The 21,578-nt window shown below is 48.5% G+C and overlaps 5 protein-coding genes across 5 annotated transcripts; 2 read left to right on the top strand and 3 right to left on the bottom strand.

Moving 5' to 3' along the window:
* Nucleotides 1-1,914: 1,914 nt before the first annotated feature.
* ASPGLDRAFT_124078 (serine/threonine-protein kinase) lies at nucleotides 1,915-5,738 on the top strand (the record flags this gene model as incomplete). The annotated part of the gene is made up of 3 exons (XM_022540455.1): nucleotides 1,915-2,489; nucleotides 2,549-5,142; nucleotides 5,191-5,738. 3 exons carry the CDS (start codon nucleotides 1,915-1,917, stop codon nucleotides 5,736-5,738), a joined length of 3,717 nt encoding a protein of 1,238 aa, XP_022401924.1.
* Nucleotides 5,739-6,664: 926 nt separating this feature from the next.
* Nucleotides 6,665-7,454, bottom strand: ASPGLDRAFT_1434737 (uncharacterized protein). The gene is made up of 3 exons (XM_022541795.1): nucleotides 6,946-7,454; nucleotides 6,827-6,894; nucleotides 6,665-6,768 (listed from the first exon to the last, which is right to left on the bottom strand). Exons 1-2 carry the CDS (start codon nucleotides 7,241-7,243, stop codon nucleotides 6,845-6,847), a joined length of 348 nt encoding a protein of 115 aa, XP_022401923.1. The 5' UTR covers nucleotides 7,244-7,454; the 3' UTR covers nucleotides 6,665-6,768; nucleotides 6,827-6,844.
* Nucleotides 7,455-7,668: 214 nt separating this feature from the next.
* On the bottom strand, nucleotides 7,669-9,432 carry ASPGLDRAFT_46221 (Zn(II)2Cys6 transcription factor domain-containing protein). Its single transcript, XM_022546399.1, has 4 exons — nucleotides 9,101-9,432; nucleotides 8,769-9,032; nucleotides 8,397-8,708; nucleotides 7,669-8,327 (listed from the first exon to the last, which is right to left on the bottom strand). Exons 1-4 carry the CDS (start codon nucleotides 9,245-9,247, stop codon nucleotides 7,926-7,928), a joined length of 1,125 nt encoding a protein of 374 aa, XP_022401922.1. The 5' UTR covers nucleotides 9,248-9,432; the 3' UTR covers nucleotides 7,669-7,925.
* Nucleotides 9,433-16,170: 6,738 nt separating this feature from the next.
* Nucleotides 16,171-20,040, bottom strand: ASPGLDRAFT_46214 (DUF2461 domain-containing protein). Its single transcript, XM_022546398.1, has 8 exons — nucleotides 19,016-20,040; nucleotides 18,842-18,957; nucleotides 18,712-18,765; nucleotides 18,604-18,623; nucleotides 18,481-18,551; nucleotides 18,035-18,237; nucleotides 17,001-17,141; nucleotides 16,171-16,736 (listed from the first exon to the last, which is right to left on the bottom strand). The coding sequence occupies exons 1-8, from the start codon at nucleotides 19,659-19,661 to the stop codon at nucleotides 16,632-16,634; spliced, it is 1,356 nt and encodes a 451-aa protein (XP_022401921.1). The 5' UTR covers nucleotides 19,662-20,040; the 3' UTR covers nucleotides 16,171-16,631.
* Nucleotides 20,041-20,328: 288 nt separating this feature from the next.
* Nucleotides 20,329-21,422, top strand: ASPGLDRAFT_124661 (tRNA wybutosine-synthesizing 3 family protein; the record flags this gene model as incomplete). The annotated part of the gene is made up of 2 exons (XM_022540495.1): nucleotides 20,329-20,826; nucleotides 20,913-21,422. 2 exons carry the CDS (start codon nucleotides 20,329-20,331, stop codon nucleotides 21,420-21,422), a joined length of 1,008 nt encoding a protein of 335 aa, XP_022401920.1.
* Nucleotides 21,423-21,578: the final 156 nt, after the last annotated feature.

Here is a 21,578-nt window from a genome sequence, read left to right as displayed (position 1 = left end):
AACAGTGCTGTATGCTTCTTTGGATTTTTTGAGACTGTCTGTCTCCATTCTGTTTCAACGCAAGAGAAAGATCATGGTGTTGATGGAAAGAAACACAAATTCGATGGCGGAATCCCTTTTCTTTTCTACTACAACGACCCGCTGCAAATCGTTCTCCCCATCTCAGTCTTTCATTTCCCTCACTATGCTGCTTTATGCATAGCCAGGAAGACATTGACCCAATCTTCTGAGTAACAGAGCAGCACTAGGCGCGGTATTCCTCTGGAGAGTTAACTGTAGTGAGTGTATGGCATCTGATAGAGAGCCCGAATGATGATAGAAAGTATTGAAAGTGCTTGGATGGAAGAAAAAGGTAGTTAGTGAAGACGAAACGAAGCTGCTCCCATTTCCTTATTCTAGGGCCTGATGAATGAACATCAGAAACTATACAAGTATCATTACGATGAGATACAGGATACTACTACAAAAGAGTTGCGGTCTTGGAGAAGATTGGATCGATTGATAGAGTATGTTAGGACGAAACCAGGAAATCCCCCGTTTATTTTGCTTTTTCCCGATGTGCGCTTGATATGGCATATGTCCCTTGCATGCTTCCACTACATCGTGGCGTGTTCTCCCTTTCTCCCACATGTTCAAACCCCTTCCATGCCCCTGTCTTCGAGAAAGTGTGGCGAATAGTGCAGGCGTCGTGTGAGAGACCATAGAATGGCGGAGCCCTACAGTCGACATGAGAATGTAGCTAAGAGTCGCACAAAGCGCAAACATATAACTATCGGCCGCCCTGCAATCCCCAAACATATTCCGTATTTCAATGACCGGAATAGACGGTGGTGGAATGTCAAAACTAGAACTCGAGTCCAGTCCAACTGTCAAATGTCTCTCCCTTGTACTCTCCCGGGGCTAAACAGTAAGGACCGACCTGACACGCCCAAGGTATTCCCGGGGAAGACGATTTAACCGATGTTGTGTAATCCTGGATCCCTCCCTTGGTTGGCAGCGGAATGTATATAACTTCGAAAGAAGCGGGACAGCAGAACTGCGGACCTCGTTCGATTGCGATGCAAGATAACCAACGCTCTTGCGTTATCGTTCCGTGCAAGATTCCAGAGTATATCGTTCAAGTCGGTTGAATTCCCATTTTGTCCGGTATCGATGGCTCTTCCCCTCCGCGGGTCTCGACTAACTTCAATCAGAACGAAAGTTAGCCATCCACATTTCTCCAAAAGCCCTCAATATTGTAGAAGACTCACCTCTGTGGTGGGAATTTAGCGATGTGCTCTGGACCTTTCAGTTCTTGCAGTAAGACATCGAGAATGGCCGACCACAGATAGCGCATTCCAGTCAAGCCGGGGAATTTGAGGAATCCAGAAAACAAACACCAGGCCATTCTTCCATTCCAATGGACTCAATCTGGCCGCTGCATACCTAGAAGTCTGGTTTTGCTTGTTTTGTTTTTTCTCTGGTTGTCTTCTGCGAATTGCTGGTAGGCTGTTGGGAGAGCAACGGGTGGATTGAGTGAGGGAGACAGTCAGATCTACTCATCCTGTCTTCACTCCCCCGTCCCTATCTCTCAGCTACACCACAACAATTCGACCGTGACTCGTCAAGTCGCTAGCTGGGGATACCTGCGGTTTATCGGTTGGAGGTTGCTAACAGAAGCAGGGAGCGCGTCCTACGTCGGTCATTCACTCATCCACTCGCCAAAATTGCCAACACCAACGATCCTCGACACAGTTGTTATTGTTTTCTTTCTCCCAGACAGCAGATAGGTGGGTCTTCTATCCAATCTAATGTTTGCTGCTGTCAATATCTAACCACTTTCTCTTTCTTCTGATGCAGGCTCGACACAACGAGATCCAGGAGAGACCATCTCGTGCTCCCTGATATCAACACGAAAGCTTGGGTTGTCCGGCAATGGACGAGTTTACAGCTCATCAGACCACCCGAAAGCCGTTCGCAGATGCCAGCAGCAGACTAAATGCCAAGTCCTCTAACTGGGAATACGATGGAGGGTCCGAAGGAGATTACTTGAAATCGGATCCCATGTCAATCGTGACAAGCCAAATATCACCAAGGGGTAATGATTACAGCGACTACCTACCATCGACTCCCTGTCCGCAGGCGCCTTCTAAGCGAGTCTCCGCCGTGTCGGCAGCATCTACAGTCCTGTCAGGTAGAGGGAAGAGGAAGACACATGTGGGACCATGGCACTTGGGAAGAACGCTGGGAGAGGGTGCTACGGGGCGCGTGAGGTTAGCCAAGCATGCTATTACGGGGCAAGAAGCTGCCGTTAAGATCGTCTCCAAAAAGTCTGCCAGGATGGTTCAAAGCGAGAGTATTGCCGCCATGGACCGTCGTGCAAGCAACTTCGCTGGAAACACAGCGCGACCAATGCCCTGTGGTATTGAGCGGGAAGTGGTTATCATGAAACTAATCGAGCATCCCAATGTTATCAGTCTGTACGATATCTGGGAGAACCGAGGAGAGCTGTACGTGTGAAGCAGGAACAACCAGATTTGTGATTGTTCACAGGCTAACGTGGTGCTAGGTATCTTGTTCTTGAGTACGTCGAGGGTGGTGATCTGTTTAGTTATGTCTTTAAGAAAGGCGCTCTGCCAGAGGAGGAAGCAGTACGACTATTCCGCCAGGTCATCGCCGGTCTTGGCTTCTGCCATCGATTCAATATCTGCCATCGAGATCTCAAGCCAGAGAACATTTTGCTGGACTCATGGCAGAACATCAAGCTTGCAGACTTTGGAATGGCGGCACTGCAACCGACTGGTCACTGGCTAAAAACATCATGCGGAAGCCCTCATTATGCCGCCCCGGAAATCACATACGGGAACCCCTACCGTGGTGATCAAGCAGATATCTGGAGTTGTGGTATCATTCTTTTCGCCTTGCTAACGGGATACCTGCCATTCGAAGGGCATGACGTTCCCAGTACACTTAAAAAGGTGCGACTGGGCAAGTACAGAATCCCCGACGAGGTCAGCTATGAAGCTGCAGATTTGATACAGCGGATTTTGTTGCCCAGGCCAGAGCACCGCCTTACAGTACAAGAAATATTCAACCACCCGCTGCTGAAGAAGTACGAGAAGCTACATCAAGCCATGTCTAAGCACCACGTCGGGCCGCCACCACCCCTATCTGTTTACGAGTGTGGTGACCCAGTTGGTAGTGCCCAAGAGATTGACATGGAAATTCTTCAGAACCTCCAGACTTTGTGGCACGGGGCAAAGCCACAGGCCCTGGTGAACAGAATCCTGTGTCTGGAGCCAACGCAGGAGCGCATGTTCTACAATGCGCTTGTGAGGTTCCGAGATGAGCAGCTGGAGAACTTTCAGGGACAGCCACTGGAGTATTCAGCCAGTGACTATCATCATATTTCACGACGGCCAATGCGGGCGAGGAGCAAGCGATCCCCGAGCGCTCGTAGCCAACATGGATCTCTGAGACGACAACAGTTTTCGGTCAAGAAGCAGGGTCAGCGTCGTGCCGGTTCGATCAAGGAGCCCATGTCATCCGCCAGCTACGACCCGTTCCGTTCGCCATGCAATGTTCGGATACCGGAAGCGGAGTATGCGCATGTCACGATTCATCGCGATTCATCGGCCGCTACTATCAGAACAGCTGCTGGGGATGTTGAGAGGCCGGCAAACCCTATTCCTGACGACGACTTGGACGAAGACAGCGACTGCTCGCCAAGCTCACCATTTGCAGTAGTGCGCAACAAGAAGCCCAGGGGCAGTTCGATGAAGACCTCACATTCTCGGACGTCACAAACGAGCTCCCGTCGAGGAACGGCACATGCAAACACACCGCGCTCGGCCAGTTACCGCCGTAACGTTTCTTTCCACCACATCCGGCATCGATCCCAAGGGTCAGCTTCTGGAAAAGCAAAGCACACGCCGTCGAAGCAGGTGAGCCCTAGAAAGCAGATGAGCCACAGCAGCCTCGACATACCGAATGATGCTTTCTCGGACCGTCACGGCAGTCCTGCCTTACCAGCTCAACCAACTGTTGTCCGTGGTCCCGGCGTAGCAGTTCGAAGCTGCCCACAGCCGAAGAAGCTTCGCGAAACCGACTTTATCTGGAAGGACGAGACGCGCCAGATTTCTCAAGAGCTGAGCAAGATATGTGAAGATGCATTCAACGGCAGCTCTATGTCTACCGGATGCACGACTAGCGTTTGCGGTGACACCGAAACACCTCCTACGTCCGTATCCATCGCCAGCCTCGAGAACTCACAGCACCAAATCACAGCCAACAGGACCAAGGGAAGAGTATTGCCCGATACGCCTAATTCATCACCTTCCCGGGGCGCTCAGGATCTTGCTGAGACCCGTCGCTGGCTGATCAAGCAGTCGAGACAGGAGCCTTCAGACACACTCCCTACTTATTTGTCGGGTGTGATCAATCAGCTGGATCGTCTGATTGAACAGGATGCTGCGGCTAAGAAAATCAACAGACAGCAAAACCTGAACGAGTCCACGTCTTGGACAAATGATCCGCTCGTGAGCTCTTCCACCGAACCAGGACATCTGCCCATTATTTCGGAGGAAATGAACAGTCCCGCCGACAACCAAAACCAGCTGCCCGCCAGCCAAGGTGAAGAGCTGAAGGAACCGCTTGGCACTGGCATTCATGGTACGAGTATCAAGCGCGAGCCCAAGACAACAATCCGCATGGTGCCGTACGACTCGATGCGCTCCCTCGCAGAGGTCAAGCCCTTGAACATTCGCAAGAAGGGCAAAGAGCCTGAAGAATCGACAAGCGACGACACATATCGACCTATGCGCTACGCTTCTGCGCCAACCTGGTCAAGTCGAAACGTCTCTGGACTGGATCCTATCGAGGAGCACCCCGGATCTCAGGCATGCGGTGATGGTAAACCCCAGGAGAACAAGAAGTGGTCCTGGTTCAGACATAGGTCCCATGGATCTAGGGAGAACATGGCAAAATTCGTCAAGGATAGGCCCATCCAGCCCAGTGCCGAGACGGTTATCGTTCACGATGTCAAGCAGCCGGAGGAGCGACCTCCTACAAGTCGCAAATCATCGGCTGAGTCGATAGGAGGACTTTTCAAGAAACTTATCAAACGAAAGCCGAGTAAGACAGCTCTTAATGAACCTGGCCAAGGTGAGTTTATCCACCATCACCACCCTATCTTTATCTAATCATCTCCAGAACCAGAACAACAAGGTCCCAAACCAACCGTAACAATAACAGAAACCCCCCCATCCCCAACAAATACCAAGAACAAAAACAAGCAAAAGCCCCTCCCCCGGCGCCCCCGCGGCAGCATCACCAACAAAAGCACAAACTGGTTCGCCCGCGTCTTCCAAATCAAACCCGCCACCCGCGTAATGGCCCTAAACACAACCAAATTCCACGGCCGCAAAGAAGTCTTCCGCATCCTCCGCGAATGGAAACAATACGGCCTCGAAGACGTCTACCTCGACAAAACCAACAGCGTGATCCACGGCCGCGTGGACGAAGTGAATTTCCTACGTCTACGACCTGTTGAGTTCTCTGCGGAGTTTTACACGGTGCTTGAACATAAGCGCGAGGCAAATTTGAGTGTTGTTAGGTTTCGGCAGGTGAGGGGGGCTGCGTCGTCGCTTGGGAAGGTTGTTGATAGTTTGGGTGTTGCTATGGGACAGCGGGAGTTGCTTGTGCAGGATCCGGGGAAGGCGAAGAAGATGGCGAGTGTTTTTGATAATTTTGCGGATTAGATGTTTTGGTTTGGACGTGACCTCCCTTGGGTTTGAAGCACTCGTTCTGCGCACTTTCTTGGCCACCCCTTGGTCACAAACATCCAACTTCGACATTCCTTGCATTTTCTTTCTGGTTCTCGTTGCATAAATCTTTTCCTACCTATCCTTCTGCATACGCTTCACTGTCAGAGTCACTCATTTTGATCACATTGTCATTCTCCTTGCACTGGTATTCGACATGCCTTGGTTTGTATCTTCTTACTCTCGTTTATACTGCATTCGTCCTATTTATCAGGATTTCCATTTCTTTTGTGGCTACCTACTGTTTGGGTTGATTTTAATTTTACTTTTACATTCTGTCGTTCATTTCTTTTGTTGTACCATGTCGCATTTGAAAGATGTACTTGATTTGATTTGATTTGATTACTTGAATTATTTGACCCGATTCATTGATTGGTTTCTCGTTGGTTCGTTGATTGATTGATTGAGTACATCATGCACAAACTGGAGACTCGGCGTTCTACCTAGTTCAGAAAAGGAAAGAAAAGAAGAAACAAAAAAAAAAAAAAAAAAAAGAGGAGGCCAGGATTAGATAGTTGTCAGAGTATAGCAAATATCAATTACTTTATTTCACTTCACATGGTTCCCCAAACTACCATCCCAACCCCGGTACGTAAGTGCCTGCTTACTCCGTACGTAGTACGGAGTGGCCAAACAACAGGGGGGTATGTTAGGGCAAAGACAAAGCCTTATCACGTGCCCAGCCTGCATTGTACTTTTGCCATACTACTACTGTACTACATACATACTTGTACTTCTTGAAAGACAGGGGAATGAATCCTGCTAATCACCTGACCGAACTGTCATGTAATGCTCGTTGCAATTCAAATTCAAGGCTAAAAAAGAGACAGCCAACCAAAAACCTCGTAAACTCACACGACTTGGAAAACACATCAAATCAAGTAAAAGTAACTTGGCGAATGCAATGCGAAAAACAGTAAAAGAAATAGAAAGCATCAACGATGTAAAATCAGAACACAACAGATAGATAATTAATCAGACAGCCTCCCAGGTTTGATATCAAGTACGTGGAAAACAATAAAAACATGGACACCGCGCGTAAATCAGAAAGAGATAGAAGGAAATGGTAAAAGAAATGAGACGACCTCCTTTTCTTCGCAGATGATAAATGGAAAAAGAATACGACGAGAAACCTCCGGTCAACGAACCCAGCATGTAGACATCAGCATGAATGCGACAGATGACAAAAAAAAGAAAAAAAAAAAAAAAAAAAAAAACGACAGATAACCACCCGAGATATAAGAACACTGTGCAGGAAAAACAATAAAACTAAACCACCGACGCGAAAGAAAGATGACCATCACCAATCCGGTCTGCAAATGAAAATGCAGCAGAAATCCACACCATATTTTCGTTTCTCGACTGCCGATGCGAATAAAAGACAGCAAGCATAAAGCGTTGAACCACCCTGATCTAGAATCGAGACTCGTCATTTGATCCATAGAGCGCGTAGAATACTCTCGTGCCGTTTGAATAAACTGGCAGTCAAGAAACCGCCGTTCCGGTCAGATCATACTTGATCTGACAATGCCCATGACAACACCGCAAGAGAATAGAAATTCAACCTCAAAAAAATGCCCCAATAACAACGATGAACGAAGAAAATAAGAGTAAGGAAATCGCATTAGTGGGTCGCCCCGGATAGTTTATGACGCAGTGATGATGGATTGGGGGTAAAGGAGTAAGTGATATATGGCGTGATGAATTCCGTGTTCAGATCATGCAGCTCATGACGCTTATGCTTCTCATTCCCATGGTCTCGTAGTCGAATAACATGGCATAATGCCGTCGTGTTTTTTTTTTTTTTTTTTTTTTTTTTCTTCTTCTGTGCCCTCCGGTGCACGTAAAGTCGATAAGATCATCCTCATCCCGATTCGTGTCGTGGGTCACATTCTGTCGCATTAAGATTGTCCCAGGCCGGGGCTGGCAGACTAAAAATTGGAAAATCCAATTTAAGTCGCACGAATTTACCACGAGGAAGCAATGTCTGTAAAAGTAATCGGACCCGCATATTCTGGCGAGACAGAAAGGCTGTGCGACCAGCACACAATCCTCCCACATGGACGATTCGACAACCCCTATTCCCACACTCGGTCATCCTCCGCATCGCAAAAGTATAACGACCTATTGGCTTAAGCCACGGCGGTTGAGAGCATTGAGCATGTCGCTGTCCGTGCTGGATCGGCCGGGGTTGTCATTGGGATTAAGCATATCACGAACGTTCAGGCCACCACCCCGCGACGAGGTCGGCGTGGAAGTAGGTGGAGGCGTCATAGCGCCCTGAGGGGGATGCATTGGCGGGTAAGGAGAGGTGTGCGGCGAGGAGGAGTGGCGGCTATCGTAGGGATATGCGGACTGCGGTGAGGGGCGTCGGTCATGCGGTGGTGGTGGTGGTGGTGGCGGATAGTAGGGACTCGGGGCCGTGTGCGTCTGATATCCAGGGGTGGAGGTCGCCGGAGTGACAGGGGCCAGGTTGGTAGGATCCGGATATTCAAAGCCCGATGCAGAGCCACGTCGACCCGGTCGCTAGAAAAACAGATCGCATGAGCATTACCTCAGAGAAACAGAGAAACTTTCGCATCCTGTGCAACTTACCTGGTCTGGAGGCATGGACGACGCAAGGGGCGCCGGAGCTGCAGCATAAGGTTGATGATACATTCCCTGTGGCGGTGGGAGATCAGTGCCCGGCTGTTGCTGTGGTGGTAGGGGTTGACCATGAGCACCGTAGAGCATCACACCACCAGGACGCCCCTGGCTCTGCGTATTTCGCAGGTGAGGGTAGGCGGCATGGGCCGGGACGAAGGCTTGCGCTTGAGAAGAGACGGGTGTGAACATGCACTCCTGGTTGAAGCGGATACAGTTGCTGCAGCGGCCATCTTGCGAGCTCTCAAATCCAGAGCAACGAATCTATCAATCCCATGTCAGCGCGATGCGAACGAGTACACAGTGTAACCAATCCCCACGTACCTTCCGTCTCCGACAGTAGCGACAGGCGATAGCTGTACGCTGGCGGGGGGCAGCAGCTTGGTAGACGACTTGAGGCGGAGGCGGAGGGGCTTGCTGAGCGTAGACATCGGGACGGTAGGCACCCGGAGGAGGCAAATGATATGGGTCCTGAGGACCTTGGATATGGGGATAAGTGGCAGCCATACTGGTCGGTGGAGGGTACTGGCCAGGCGGAGGTGGAGGATATTGGTGGTCTGCGGTAGGATGATATGAAGCCGGGGGGTACTATAGAATTGGAAAGCCACAATTAGCCATTGTCACAGATCAGTGGAGTATATAGCAGCGCAACTCACAGAATACTGCGAAACCGGGGGGTAGTGGTGAGCAGCGGCAGCGGCAGCAGCAGCAGCAGCGGGATGGTCTTCTGGTTGAGACCACTGCGGTGGAGGATATTGGCCCTGACGATGAGGGTCGACGTAATCGTGGGGGTTGCTAGACATTGGGGGAGGACGATGCGCGCGAGACCGGCTTTATAGGAAATGAAAAGTAATAGTCGTAATAGTCGTCGGAAAGACGGGACGAAGAGGGACGGAACGGACGGAGCCAGGCAATCAATCAATCACACACGAAACGCACGATGCAGGTTGAATGCGAGTCAAGTCGTTTTTTCTTTTTTTTTTTTTTTCGTTTTTCTGTGTATTTTTTGGGGTAAAAGGGAGAAGGGCAAACAGAAGGAGAACAATGGAAGTACGCGAAACACGGGACGGGCGTATGTAATAACAAGCGCAAATAAGAATAATATAGAAAACGGTATAGTATAGTAGTAGAGGAGAACGAGGTCACAAAGACCGAGAATAATGCACCAAGTCAGAAACAGAAAGCAGCTCCCGGCGGGTGATTTGCAAAGCTAGCATAGCCTCGTGGTCAGTTTAGGCGATTGCGGGAGGGGGAATTGACAGGGAGTCTAACAATTGCAGATAGATAGACGATGTTGGACAAAGAGGATAGGGTAGGATTAGGAGAGAAGAGAAAAAAAGGAAAGAAAGAGAAGAAGGAAAGGAAACGAAAGGACACGGGTTCGACTGGGGCTCAGATAGCAAGACAAGATAGGGTAACCGCAAGTGGACCAAGGAAAAAATAAAAAATAAAATAAAAAAGGGGAGAAAATGAACAGAAAAAAAGAAGAAAGAGAAAAAAGAAACGAACAGAGACAAACACATAAAAAATTTAAAAAAATATTCAAAAAAATTATGACGTGAGCGAGGGACTAGTTGGAGTGGCCGTCACTGATAGTCCTGGAGCCGCGAACAAGCGGTATGGTGGTATTGCAAATACAGTTACCTGACGTTACGGTACGAGTATTTAATGGAGAAAACACCGAGGTACTTCCTTTATTTCTGTATTGATCATCTCAGGCGGAATATTCTATAGATACCGGACCGTCCGAGAAACGGCGGGCAAGCGCGTCAAGCGTGGATCACATATGTACTCTACAGAGTACCCCGTATAGTCGTATAGTATACTTACATGGTGCATGATAGTCGATCTCGAAATATTATAACGCTCTGTACTCTTAAATATACAATACTCATGTCATGCACAAGTACCGTCATAAAATACGGCGTACTTATTGCAGAATCCCATAGACGTGGACGGGGTCCTCTGAAGACGCAACTAAAGGCCGCCTGGTTCCATGCGGATCAGCTGAATGCTCTCGGGTTGGGCGCCGTTTGGCAGTAAGGCAGGGGTCTGTCGGGCCAATCAGCAATCACGCACGGGTCCGAATATATACAGCCTGCACTCCACTCGACCGTTGAGCGTTGTGATTCGTCAGTGGGGCCCGAGCAGACGCATGCTAAAGGGGAGGGCCGCAGCCGCAGGATCCAATCGACGGGCGGGAAAATGCGGACGGGTAAAGGCGCATGGGGCATTACGTATATGTACTGTACTTGTATGTTACTGTACAGATGCAGAGAATAATCTATACTATTTATCCTATATGTTCTCTATTCAATATGGGGAGCATGGCTATATAGACTAGACCAGAAAGAAGCGCATGGCTGGCTGCCCACATGCACGTCTCCGAAAGCGGTAACTAAGCACCCTGCATGCATATGACCGGGCGCGCTTAGAAACCACGCTGATTGTTCAAAAACCCACTTTCCACTGGGTCTACGGTAATGCCCGAAATCCTTCACCAGAACAGGGGGGAAGACGGGCCGTGGATGGTCAAAGTCTGTTAGCACTCGTAGTACAGAGTAGTATTCACGTCTCTTTATAGGTAAAGTGACGGTAATTGATTGAAGTTCAACATCAATCAAAATTGTAGTATCCCATTCCTTCGATGATTTCATCTCGACTCTTTGTCCCGAGTACCGAGTCGCAGTCGCATACTAAACGACCCATCTCAAAGGCCCGGGACACGCTAGCATAAACAGAACCAAGGATTGCTTACCTCTGGCTCCAATTCACTTGATGATGCCTAGTGTCCGGTCGGTGTACAGTCCCTTCCCCCTTCTCCCTTCATGCTCGTGTGGCCTACACAACCCTCGTGTTATTAACTTTGCACAGTTATGAATGGATGATTTGGAATAGAAGAACCCTATTTGCATCTCGCCCTTGCATCCGGAGATCATATCAGGACGGCCCAGCCCGTCAGCAAGGACCATCGGAATGTTCAAGGATACTGTACATAGTACTTGCTTGTACAGGTACAGTTTAGTACCTAGATCAATCTCTCCTTACAGGCAATGATTATCCCTAATAACCCATCACATCCTAGATTCTTGCACTGGAATGAAAACTCATCAATAGAAAGACAGCAGAACAGTCTACTTGAGAATTACAAATATCGTACTGTAATGTACATTTTAGGTACCAGTACATACATACCCTGTAAATAACAAGCCCACTTCTTAAGCGACAGCCGCGGCCCAACACCTCGGCCAGCCCCGACGCATCTCAATCGCGGGGGCTAATTGGTCCGGAAATCTGACCGCCCAAACCGTATCTCTATCAGAGTACATACATTAACGTGCTTACAGTTGATATAATTGTACATTTGGATAATATAATGCGGGTCAATAACTATTATATTCCGTCCTGAACAGTCTAGATCGGTGGAGGTTCGGTTCCGACGGTCCTTCTCGGAAAGCCCGAACCATGGAACAGGGAAATTGGGGACGGCGGATTTGCCCTCTCAGAATCCTTTACCCCGTAGCATGGATCGCACGCGGGAGAACTCGAAGGGAATACGCCCGTGGATCCCGAATAATGAACCAGATCGGGAAGGTATCAAGGTCTACCTGAACAGTAGCGGTGAACATAAACCTGGTTCTTGGGACGGGCGTTTCTATGAAGTAAGCGGGAAAGGGAAGGGAAAAAAAAGAAAGAAAAAAGTTCTCGAATAATGAATATCACTGCAGGATTCCACCATTCATCATCACTCCACGGGTGGAAGATTAACCTAAAACAAAGAAAGAACGGACATTCCCAGCTGAGTCCCTACACAGCCACAGTTTACGCCATGGCACGGTATGCACTCTGTATGGCTGGTACATTGTCCATTTTGCCACCGGTAGTTCGGCAAGTTTCGAAGTCGAACATCATAGACTACTCAGGAACGGGCGAATATTAATTTCTGTGAAGCGCGAATGGCAACAATTATAATAATGAGATGGATAATAATATGGCCACCATGCAGGGATCCATAAACGGAAAAGACATCGAAGGGCGTTTCACGTCGTACCAATCAGATTGCATAAGTGCCCTTTTCTGTACATGCACCTTTTATACATATCAACCAAACAAAAAGAAAAGAAAAAAGAAAATTGGAGTGGAGGACACTAACTTTCCAGTGCTACAGCCCTGGGCCGCATTCTAACATCCTGATTGGCCCGATCGGTTGGCATTTCCAGGTAACTTGCATTAGCGTGCCCTGCGGAATACGTCATTACAACGGTATCTTTACTGTCAGGTGATGGGTCATGTGATATGTGATATGCCCCGACATGAACCCCGCCTGGTAAGACAAACCAGTCAACTATAACAACGTGTGTTATACCCCCGTTCAGGTGTCAGTCCTCGTGCCATGCACGTGTGATAATACACCGATGCAGGTGGTCTGGTACAACGAATACAGTGTTGTTTTTTCGGGGGTAGTATTCGTTATCCGTCATCCGTCATCTAAACCAGGATGTACTACTCGCTCTACAGGGTATGTACATGCTCGGTTTTTTTTCGAGTGTACGGGCCGCCCCGATTCCGCGATCTAATGCATGAATATGTAGAGGGTATGTAGGAGGGAGTCTAGAGCACGAAGTTGGCAATATCCCTGTCCAAGAACCCTGTCTGGTGGTCTTGTACAGGTATACGTACTTCGTTGCTACTGTTGACTCCGAGTAATTCTGATGATACCTCACCTAGTCAGTGAATGCAACCTGAACTCGTAAGTATTATGTTTCACAGTGGACACACTCGAGTACAGAATAATATCATTTTGATATACTCTTGGAGTACGAGATTGTATACCTCTGATACAGAGTATGAAATACAGTACCGTATTTGAAAATGAGAATACAGCAATACAATACCGTATAGTATAATTTAAATTCGCCACGTTTTCCTACCCAGTCGGCGCGGTGCATTGCCGTCCGCGTCTTCCGTTGCCGCCGACCCACCGTGTGGATACCGGACGTTCACAGTGTACAAGAGCTTGCCATTGAATGTCAGCTGAAAGGAAACGATTTCAGCTCTACACCTATGACTCACAGCACTAAAAATATAGTCAATGATACTAATGACTAGTTCATATACAAGGACAGCATATCTCTGTAGGAGCACGGAGTACGGAATACACACTAAAAAAACTACCATGCATAATCGCACCCTGAACCATGGTTCACACTGGACTCGCAAAAAAGCAAAAAGGTCTCTTTTGCTCCAATTAGACGCCGCAAACCCTAACTTTCCGTACGGCGGTCCGTAACCTCCCGGCCCGCACCCTTCTCGGCAGCCCGCAGGCCTGTTCGGTCATGTGATCCCCCACTTTTGTACAGTAATCTGTTGGAATGATACTACCTCTACGCCAAGGGCTCAATCTAGAATCTATGTCGCATCGAGTACATAATAACAACTCCTTAATAAACCGAAGTACTACTACATCCCTTTCAGCTTTGTGTTTTGGCTTTGTCTTTGTACGTACAGAAAATGAAAGTGTCCGTGCTCCGCCGAATACACTAACATCACCACTAACTCTACTCCGTACAAGCGCGCCTATTGTTGACGTGGCGAAGATCCCATCCACTATTCTCACTGGTATTTCCCCTCAAAGAGACCTGCCCATTCATTTGCTACTGACTTGACCCCTCCGAGAAAAAGAAATATCTGTCAGTCTCGAGTCATGGTCATACTTGCTTGCTTACATGCGGTGTGATGACACCGCGTCTACCGGCCTATCACCCGACATGTTTTCTTATTCTTTTTGTTTCCGGATTTGGAGGTGGTGTGCATGAGCAATTAGAATTGGACCTCGGATGGTCTTTCACTTGGTGATTCGGGCTGGGCGGGTGTCACGAGGGTTCGTTCCATGTGAAAGGATGAAAGAACAATGAGACAAAGAACCGGTTACTTTCAGCAGCAAACATTTTCATCGATATTCAATTAGATTAACTAACAAATCATACGACCGAAGTACTCCGTACTCCAACATACAAAGTCCGCGGCAGCAGATCAACACGATCTACCAATCCCAAATGATGCATACTAATCCCAATCCCACTCGCCCAAGCCACGGACAAAACCCCGACTGTCCAATATCAGCGCCAGATTTAGCAATCCATAGTATGTCATGTACTATCTCCGGAATATGATGCATCACTTTTCATTTCTTCATTTCCTGGATCGGCTTCGAACGAACCGGTTCGTCTCTCTTTGTTCTCCGGATGGAGTAACGATCCTCATAATATGCGCGCGGGTTTGGCGCCCGCGAATAAAGGAGTCATGGGGAGTTTTTTTTGCGGATTCTATATTTAAAATTGATAGTTGATCTGTCTATTCGATCTTAGGGCAATCGGTAGATTGACTGAAACAAGCGCGAGAGTTTATTTTGTACGTCGTGTTTCTATGTAGGAGTATGTAGTGGTAGATATTCGAATTGAGTCTTTTGGCAGACTTTTTACAAATACTGATTACTGCCAATACGAAGCGATAATAGGGCTAAACTTGTATGTTGGTACTTTGTATAGCGCATATGCTACGATGTCACATGAGAAAGACAAAAGGCATGCAAATACACAATACACCATCATATTCAGCCCAATTTCCATCATCTACCAGTTAGATTTACTTTCTTAGACAAAATTAGAAGCAAACATACGTCCAATGCCTCGAGACCATAATAGATCCGGATAGTACTCCGTACCAACCAGACTACGGAACCTTCCGATCTCTGGTTCCAAATCCCAACCAGGTAATCTTTGCGCTGTTAAATCTAGTTAATACGATAATTAGTGACATATCCCGCATCCATCCCGAATATTGGTTAAATGAGACGAGTCAATCTCTGTTAATCACCGGGCTGTACGAAGTACGAGTAGTACACTAGTACGATCCAACATGCAATGCAGGAGAGTATCGTACCCCGTAAGCACAATACAAACGCAAAATCTATTCGTACTGTACACATCATGGCCAGTAACAATGGTATCATGAGGCTCAGGCTCACCTCGTATCGACAACGTCCACGGACGCATTCCCGATTAGGACATTGACCGAATCATAGGCGCGTCTAAGTGGAAACTTTGGCCAAGGTTAGACCAAGATCAGACGCCATAGGTCTTGCGAGCACACAGTGTCCAGGGTAGGAGTCTGTACTGTACTCTGTACAAGTACAGAGTTTGCTGGGCCGGAATGAACAACTGGCCTAATGCACGAAGAGAAAACGACTCCTCCACTCCCTCGTCAAGATTGCCCACAACTAAATCGTGTATCGTGCGCGGGGGTGCGTCTGTATTCCGGTCTGCAAAAAAAGAGTTTTCTGGTTTTTCGTTCTGTAAAAATGGGGTGGAAATGTGAAATGTGGACAGAGGGGAAGGGAAAAAAATTGTTAACAGCATGTCCTGTGTGTGAGTGAGACCACACTCCCCACCGAACAAATGCGCTCTCTCATAATAGGAAATGGATAAATGCACCGGATGGGGGCGCTTTGGGCACGGATGCAGAATTTAGAAAGAAGAAAATCTCGCGTCTATCCCATGTCCTCCAAAGTTCGTGGACGAATTCGCAAGCGTGCAGGTGTGGATAGCGTGTGCCTCCCTGGTGGTCGAATGTGTGGCCAGACGTGCCGTGGAGCTGACGGCAAATCCGACGGGCCGACTGCGGCGCGCGGACAGCAAGCCATAAACAAGATGCAAGTCAGGACTAGCCGGACGGTGGAGGCTTGGGCTTGGTTAGTTAGGTCTCACAAGGAGCCTTGTCCTTGTCCACTCGATGAGTTGTTGACTTCCGAATTGCTCACTTCATTGGATCGCAACTGGCGGTAAGAAAGAGGGGAGGTTTTGGGAATGAGGAACCATCGACGAGGGTCAATGGCATCGATGTCTAACGCCAAAATGGGAAACGGATTATCTTACACGAGTTTCATACAGACAAATTATGCCTAGAGTATAAAAATCTCAGTACCAAAACAAAAGCACACAGAACGAGTGTACGGGAAAGGGGGCACTGTATTGGGACAGGCAAGTGCACCAAATTCTCTCGGCCAAGATACCCGCAAGACAAAAACCAAAGGCAAAAAATAAAATAAAATATATAAAAAAAAAAAAAAAAAACTCAACTCTATCTCATAAACGATCTACTCGTAGTAATTAAGCGCCAAATGAAAGCTCAACTGCTTTCGTTTTCGTTTGAGGACTCTTCTCCTTCTTCCGACTCAGAGCTGGGCTCCTCGCCTACCGGATCGGGCATGACGACGCTATTGAGATACGTCACCTGTCAATCAATCACATGGGGGTTAGCAAAGACCTATCACAAGAAGGGGAGCTGACATTCCCGGCCATCGTTCAGTAGAACTGATTCGACGATAGTGGGTAAGGGATGTCACACCGCTGAAGTGGCTGGGAAGGGATTGATGAGGGGAACAGTGTCTTTTTTGCAGGGGTGGCTAAGGCCAATAGATGCGGATTGTGGGCAGGGCGGAGGGAGGGGCCAAAAAGAAAGCCAAAATGACAACAAAGGGTGGCTGGAATGGCTTACAAAGGGTTCCATGATGCCAATGAGAGCCGCGATTCTATCCTGCACATTGACATTCATGAATTCTGAGTCGGAAAGAGGTCTTCCGATAGTGAAGCTGCGCAAACGGAGCAGCTGAATATTCTCATTATCAACATCGTAGCCCTAGAAAAAACAGAGGAAAGGTTGTCAGTATGGTCCGTCAAAAAAATAATAATAATAAAGATGGGGATGGGAGTATCTGATTTGCGCAAAGTCGAGTAAGCGACCCGCTTGTGCTGTGTAGAGGAGATGCTGAACCATGGAAACAGATGAGACGGCGCAGAAAAAACTCTTCATAGTCCCAAACCCAGTGGGACAGTGGGAGGCTATCCGTTTCCCCTTCCGGACTTCCAAGGAACAGTAAGTGGGTTGCCGGAGTTTTGAGGCACAGAGACAAAGGTCTCTGTCTTTAAGGGGCGCGCGTGGAGAGCGTGGGTGGTCAAAGGGGTCCTGACACGGCCGGAACGATCCGCGGTTGCGCTTCCACCAGACGTCGGGCGATGATAGCTATCGACGTCTTGATAACTGCAGGAAATCATTTCGAAAAACATATTTTTCCGTTCGCACGATGTTGCTCTTTCGCACGATGACCATCGAATTTTCGTCCGGGTCTCGTGATGCCCAAGCCTAGCCTGGACTGCGTGCGCTTGTCGGCGAGAAACCATCCCAAAAACACACCCACGATGTCGAGAAACACAATGCAGGAAGCTCGCCCGAACCGTCCAGATGGAAATTGATGTCTTTTGGTGCCTCGAACGATCATCGCAGATCTTCTTCCAGTATTCCAGTGCCAACAAGCAGACCAACGATAAAGGCCCTGGCGATACGCGCCTCCCCCCTCTGGAAAGCCCCCCGCCCCGAAAGAAACAGAAACTTTTCAAGACTCGATGTCTCCGTGCCCGTCTCCGTGCCCCGTGATAATAAGGATGATGGAGGGTGTTGGGTTCTTGGAATGGACGCGACAAAACAAGATGCGACCATGCGTGCTGAAACAACTGGGCTGGGTTAGCACTTACCTTGGGCTTGACCTTAAGGGCGCTCTCCTTGTTGTGATCGACAAATGCTTTCACGGCTTCCTTTTCATCGTCGGGTATTCCGTTGAGGATTTCGCGCCGCATTCCGGGCTCTCTCAGCACAGCCTTCAAACGGAACGAGTTTTGGTCGATGTCCTCACGAAGGACTGCGAGGGCATTCGCCTCGGGATTCCAAAGTCCGGAGCCTAGATCCAGTCAGCCTCGTTCTTCATAATGTGCGGTGGGAGGATGTTGAGCAAGTTAGGCAGTCTTTCGATCCGAATGGTCGGCCTCGCAGGGCCTGGATATACCGAACGGGATCGTGGATACCATATTCTTGGATCTCCGGGACAGGGTGCATCGTCGGAAAGCGTCCATCGCGCATTGCATACGCTATTCAAAGCTCGCCCTGACACAGGAAAGAGGCGCCTTGCTCTGGCAAAACTTACCGACAAAACAGGAACCGGGCTGCATATGAACATAGTAGGCAGCGTAAGGACCTTTCTTACCCGTACGGGACCTGCGAAACTTAGCTGACTTGCAATAGCATATAGCTGAAGAAACGTTCTTACCAGGCAGCTGAAAAATGCGTCTGTTTTGGTTAGCTCAGTTCGACATTCAAGCGGCAAGGGCGGCATAGAAAGCTCAAAATACTTCGACGGAACAAAATGTTAACATACCTTATACGGAGTAGGATTCTTGCTGAACCGGACATCTCTGTGTATGCGGAAAATCTAAAGCGAACACGTCGATGTTAATGTGGCTCCTTATTCTCCACGCCTACACCGATATTAATGGGTCACCACTTACCAAGTCCTTAGCAGGTAGTTCAGGGATTGTGCTATCCTGCTCAATTAGTTTCTCAGTGAGACTTTCGACAAAGGATTCCCAATCCTTCTTCGCAGCCCGGAAGTCGGGATCATGTGCTAGCAATTTCCGTTAGCCATGGAATGGGATACAATTCAACGTTTGTCAGCACGTTACCTTTGAGCCACGCTCTTTCGTTGTTCTTTTCAAGGTCTTCCAAGAAGAGCATTGTATTAGGATGCACGGTGTGATCCTGATACGGCACATCTCCCGCATCTCTGGCCTTAGGTTTCTTGATGAAAACCTCTTTGCCAGGACCCAGCCCTGTCTTGACGCCTTCCCTCCACAACTCCTTGTTCGTCAATGATGCCACCGCATCATCTTCGACTTCGCTGCGCTCATTCTCGTCGTTCTTGGTACTCGAGTCGCGGCCTTGAGCCTTTTGCTCGCCTTGTTTACCTAGCTTACCCGGCTGATCCTCCTCCACTCCATAATCCGTGGAAGCAGCATCGGATGGTTTCAACTCCGGCATCTCCGAAGCATCCTGACCATCTTTGTGGGCGGATTCATACACAAAGCCCTCCCGCTCAGATCCGTGCTTAGATTCGGAAGCCTCGTTTTCGGAAGACTCTTGTTTGAAGTATTTGCTCTTTTTGGCGGTGGTTTTGACCGAGTTTGTGTCGGCGGTAGTCGAATTGGAAATGTATTTTGGCCTTTTGGACTCCGTCTTTTCGGCGGAGAATGTGTCAGGCGCGCGCCTTTTTGGTGCCGGCGCTGGAGCTGCCGCTGACGCGGGAACGGCCCGAGACGATCGTCGAGGCATGAGTAGTAGCACTCTGATACAGTAGTAAAAAATAAAGTATGTAAAATGTAGACCCTGAATCTCCGGTGTACACTGTAAACTTTCTGAGAGGTATTCGCAAGATATAAGCGGCTATACAAAGTCGAGAGACAAGAAAGCGCTGGTTAATCGGAAGTTCGTGCACAGGCAATACGGCGTTTAATAACTCTCCGGACGTCTTTCAAATTGTTCAGGGCGTCTGAAAATAGACATTCAAAGTTTCAGGCGATTCAAGAAACGGGGAATAAAGGGAGAGACCAGGAGGCTGGTAACTTCTGGGGCGACCTTCGCGTGGGAAAGGGCGGTTCGCCGAACCGCTCACTAGTGCGCTCCGAAACGATTTTTTTTTTTTTTTTTTTTTCCCGTTCGAGAATGGCTTTTTTGCTGGACGACATGATATTCAAGGATCGTTGATTCGGGATAATTCGAGAGAAAGAGTTCAAAGGAGGTTTTGCCCTCAGTGTCGATTCTTGAAATTCCTTTGTCGACCTGGCATTCCTTGAGCGACGTCAGCCCTTTTTTTTTCTTTAAAGGAAAAAGGAAAAAAGGGAAAAATTGAACAAGAAAAACGAGAGATACCAGAACGAAAATAGAATAGACCAGGAACTCTTTCTCCCCCCACCTGACGAGCCTGTGTATAAAGAAAACCATGGCCAATACCACAGAAACCATCCCAGAGGCCTTTGAAACTCGCAAGTGCCAAATCCTCGCAGACCTCTCGATCCCAGACGCAGAATACACAGATCTATCGCCCAAAGGATCCGTGGACGAGGGAATCCGCGATCTGATTCGCGACGTCAACGCACAGCCCGGCTTGGTGACGACCAGTAGCTGTGCTGGGCGGATCAGTGTGTTTCTGGAGGGGAGGAAAAAGCAATCTCAGAAACCCCCACAACAAGAGCAACAGCAACCACAGCAAGAACAGCAGCAACAGCAACAGCAGCAGAGACAGTTCGCACCATCTGGTGGCAAAGGTGCCGGACGATGGTTGTATGTCTCGCATGAGCCTCTGAAAGAAGAGATGAAGAATGGTCAATCATTGCACGGGTTGTTTGGACTTGTGCCGGGGGATGGGAGACCACCGAGGAGGCTGCAGGGCGAACAGGGCCAAGCCCCACGTCTTGTGCGCTTTCATTTTGAGCCCATGGTGTGTACTTTTCTTTCTTCTTTCGTGGTTTACGCTTTGTTTAAGCCGTGAAAGTGTCTTTGTATCAACTGACATGCCTAAAATAGATCCTCCACATCATGACTGCAACTCTTCAACACGCTAATCCGGTTCTATCAGCTGGATCCAGTTCGGGTTTTCGAGAAAGCGGTTTGCAGAGTCTTCGCTGCTTGGAAGACAGCGAAGGTATTAGCCCGATTGTTGCTGTCCGCTCATCGGGCCTTTCGCTGGAATCAGTCATTGGCTACTGTGATGATAGCAACGAGGATGACGGTGGCGAGCCTGTCATCCACAGCCTAGTTACAGAGGAATATCTAGAAATGCTGGTTGCCATTTCGAATGAGCGTTTTTCGGTCAACACAGAGCGAAAGGAGAGATTCCGAACATGTCTGCTCGAGTTATGTTCTCCAGAGAAGGCTCCTGGCTCGAAGTCAAAAGGAAAATCTAGGCCTCCTGGCTGGGAAGACCCTGAGCAACGGAGAGAAAGGAAGAGGGCCGAAGGGCTAATAAGGAAAAAGCTCCTGGAGAGCCAGGTGAATACAGGTGATGGGGATACGAAGGTGGAAGATGATTTGTGAACAGATCCAGTCACAATTGGTCTTAAGATGATACGGGCCTTTACGAGGCGCCAGTCGTTGTGTTATTAGATTTAATGAAAGCAATGATGATGGTATCTAACCTAAACTTGTAACCCTATCCCAAACGGCCAACGAGAACCAGTTAAGTCTCCCACC

This window comes from Aspergillus glaucus (assembly GCF_001890805.1).
Source record: "Aspergillus glaucus CBS 516.65 unplaced genomic scaffold ASPGLscaffold_8, whole genome shotgun sequence".
Taxonomy (NCBI): domain Eukaryota; kingdom Fungi; phylum Ascomycota; class Eurotiomycetes; order Eurotiales; family Aspergillaceae; genus Aspergillus; species Aspergillus glaucus.
Note: the sequence above shows the minus strand (reverse complement) of the source record. Positions and strands in the feature narration are given on the sequence as shown.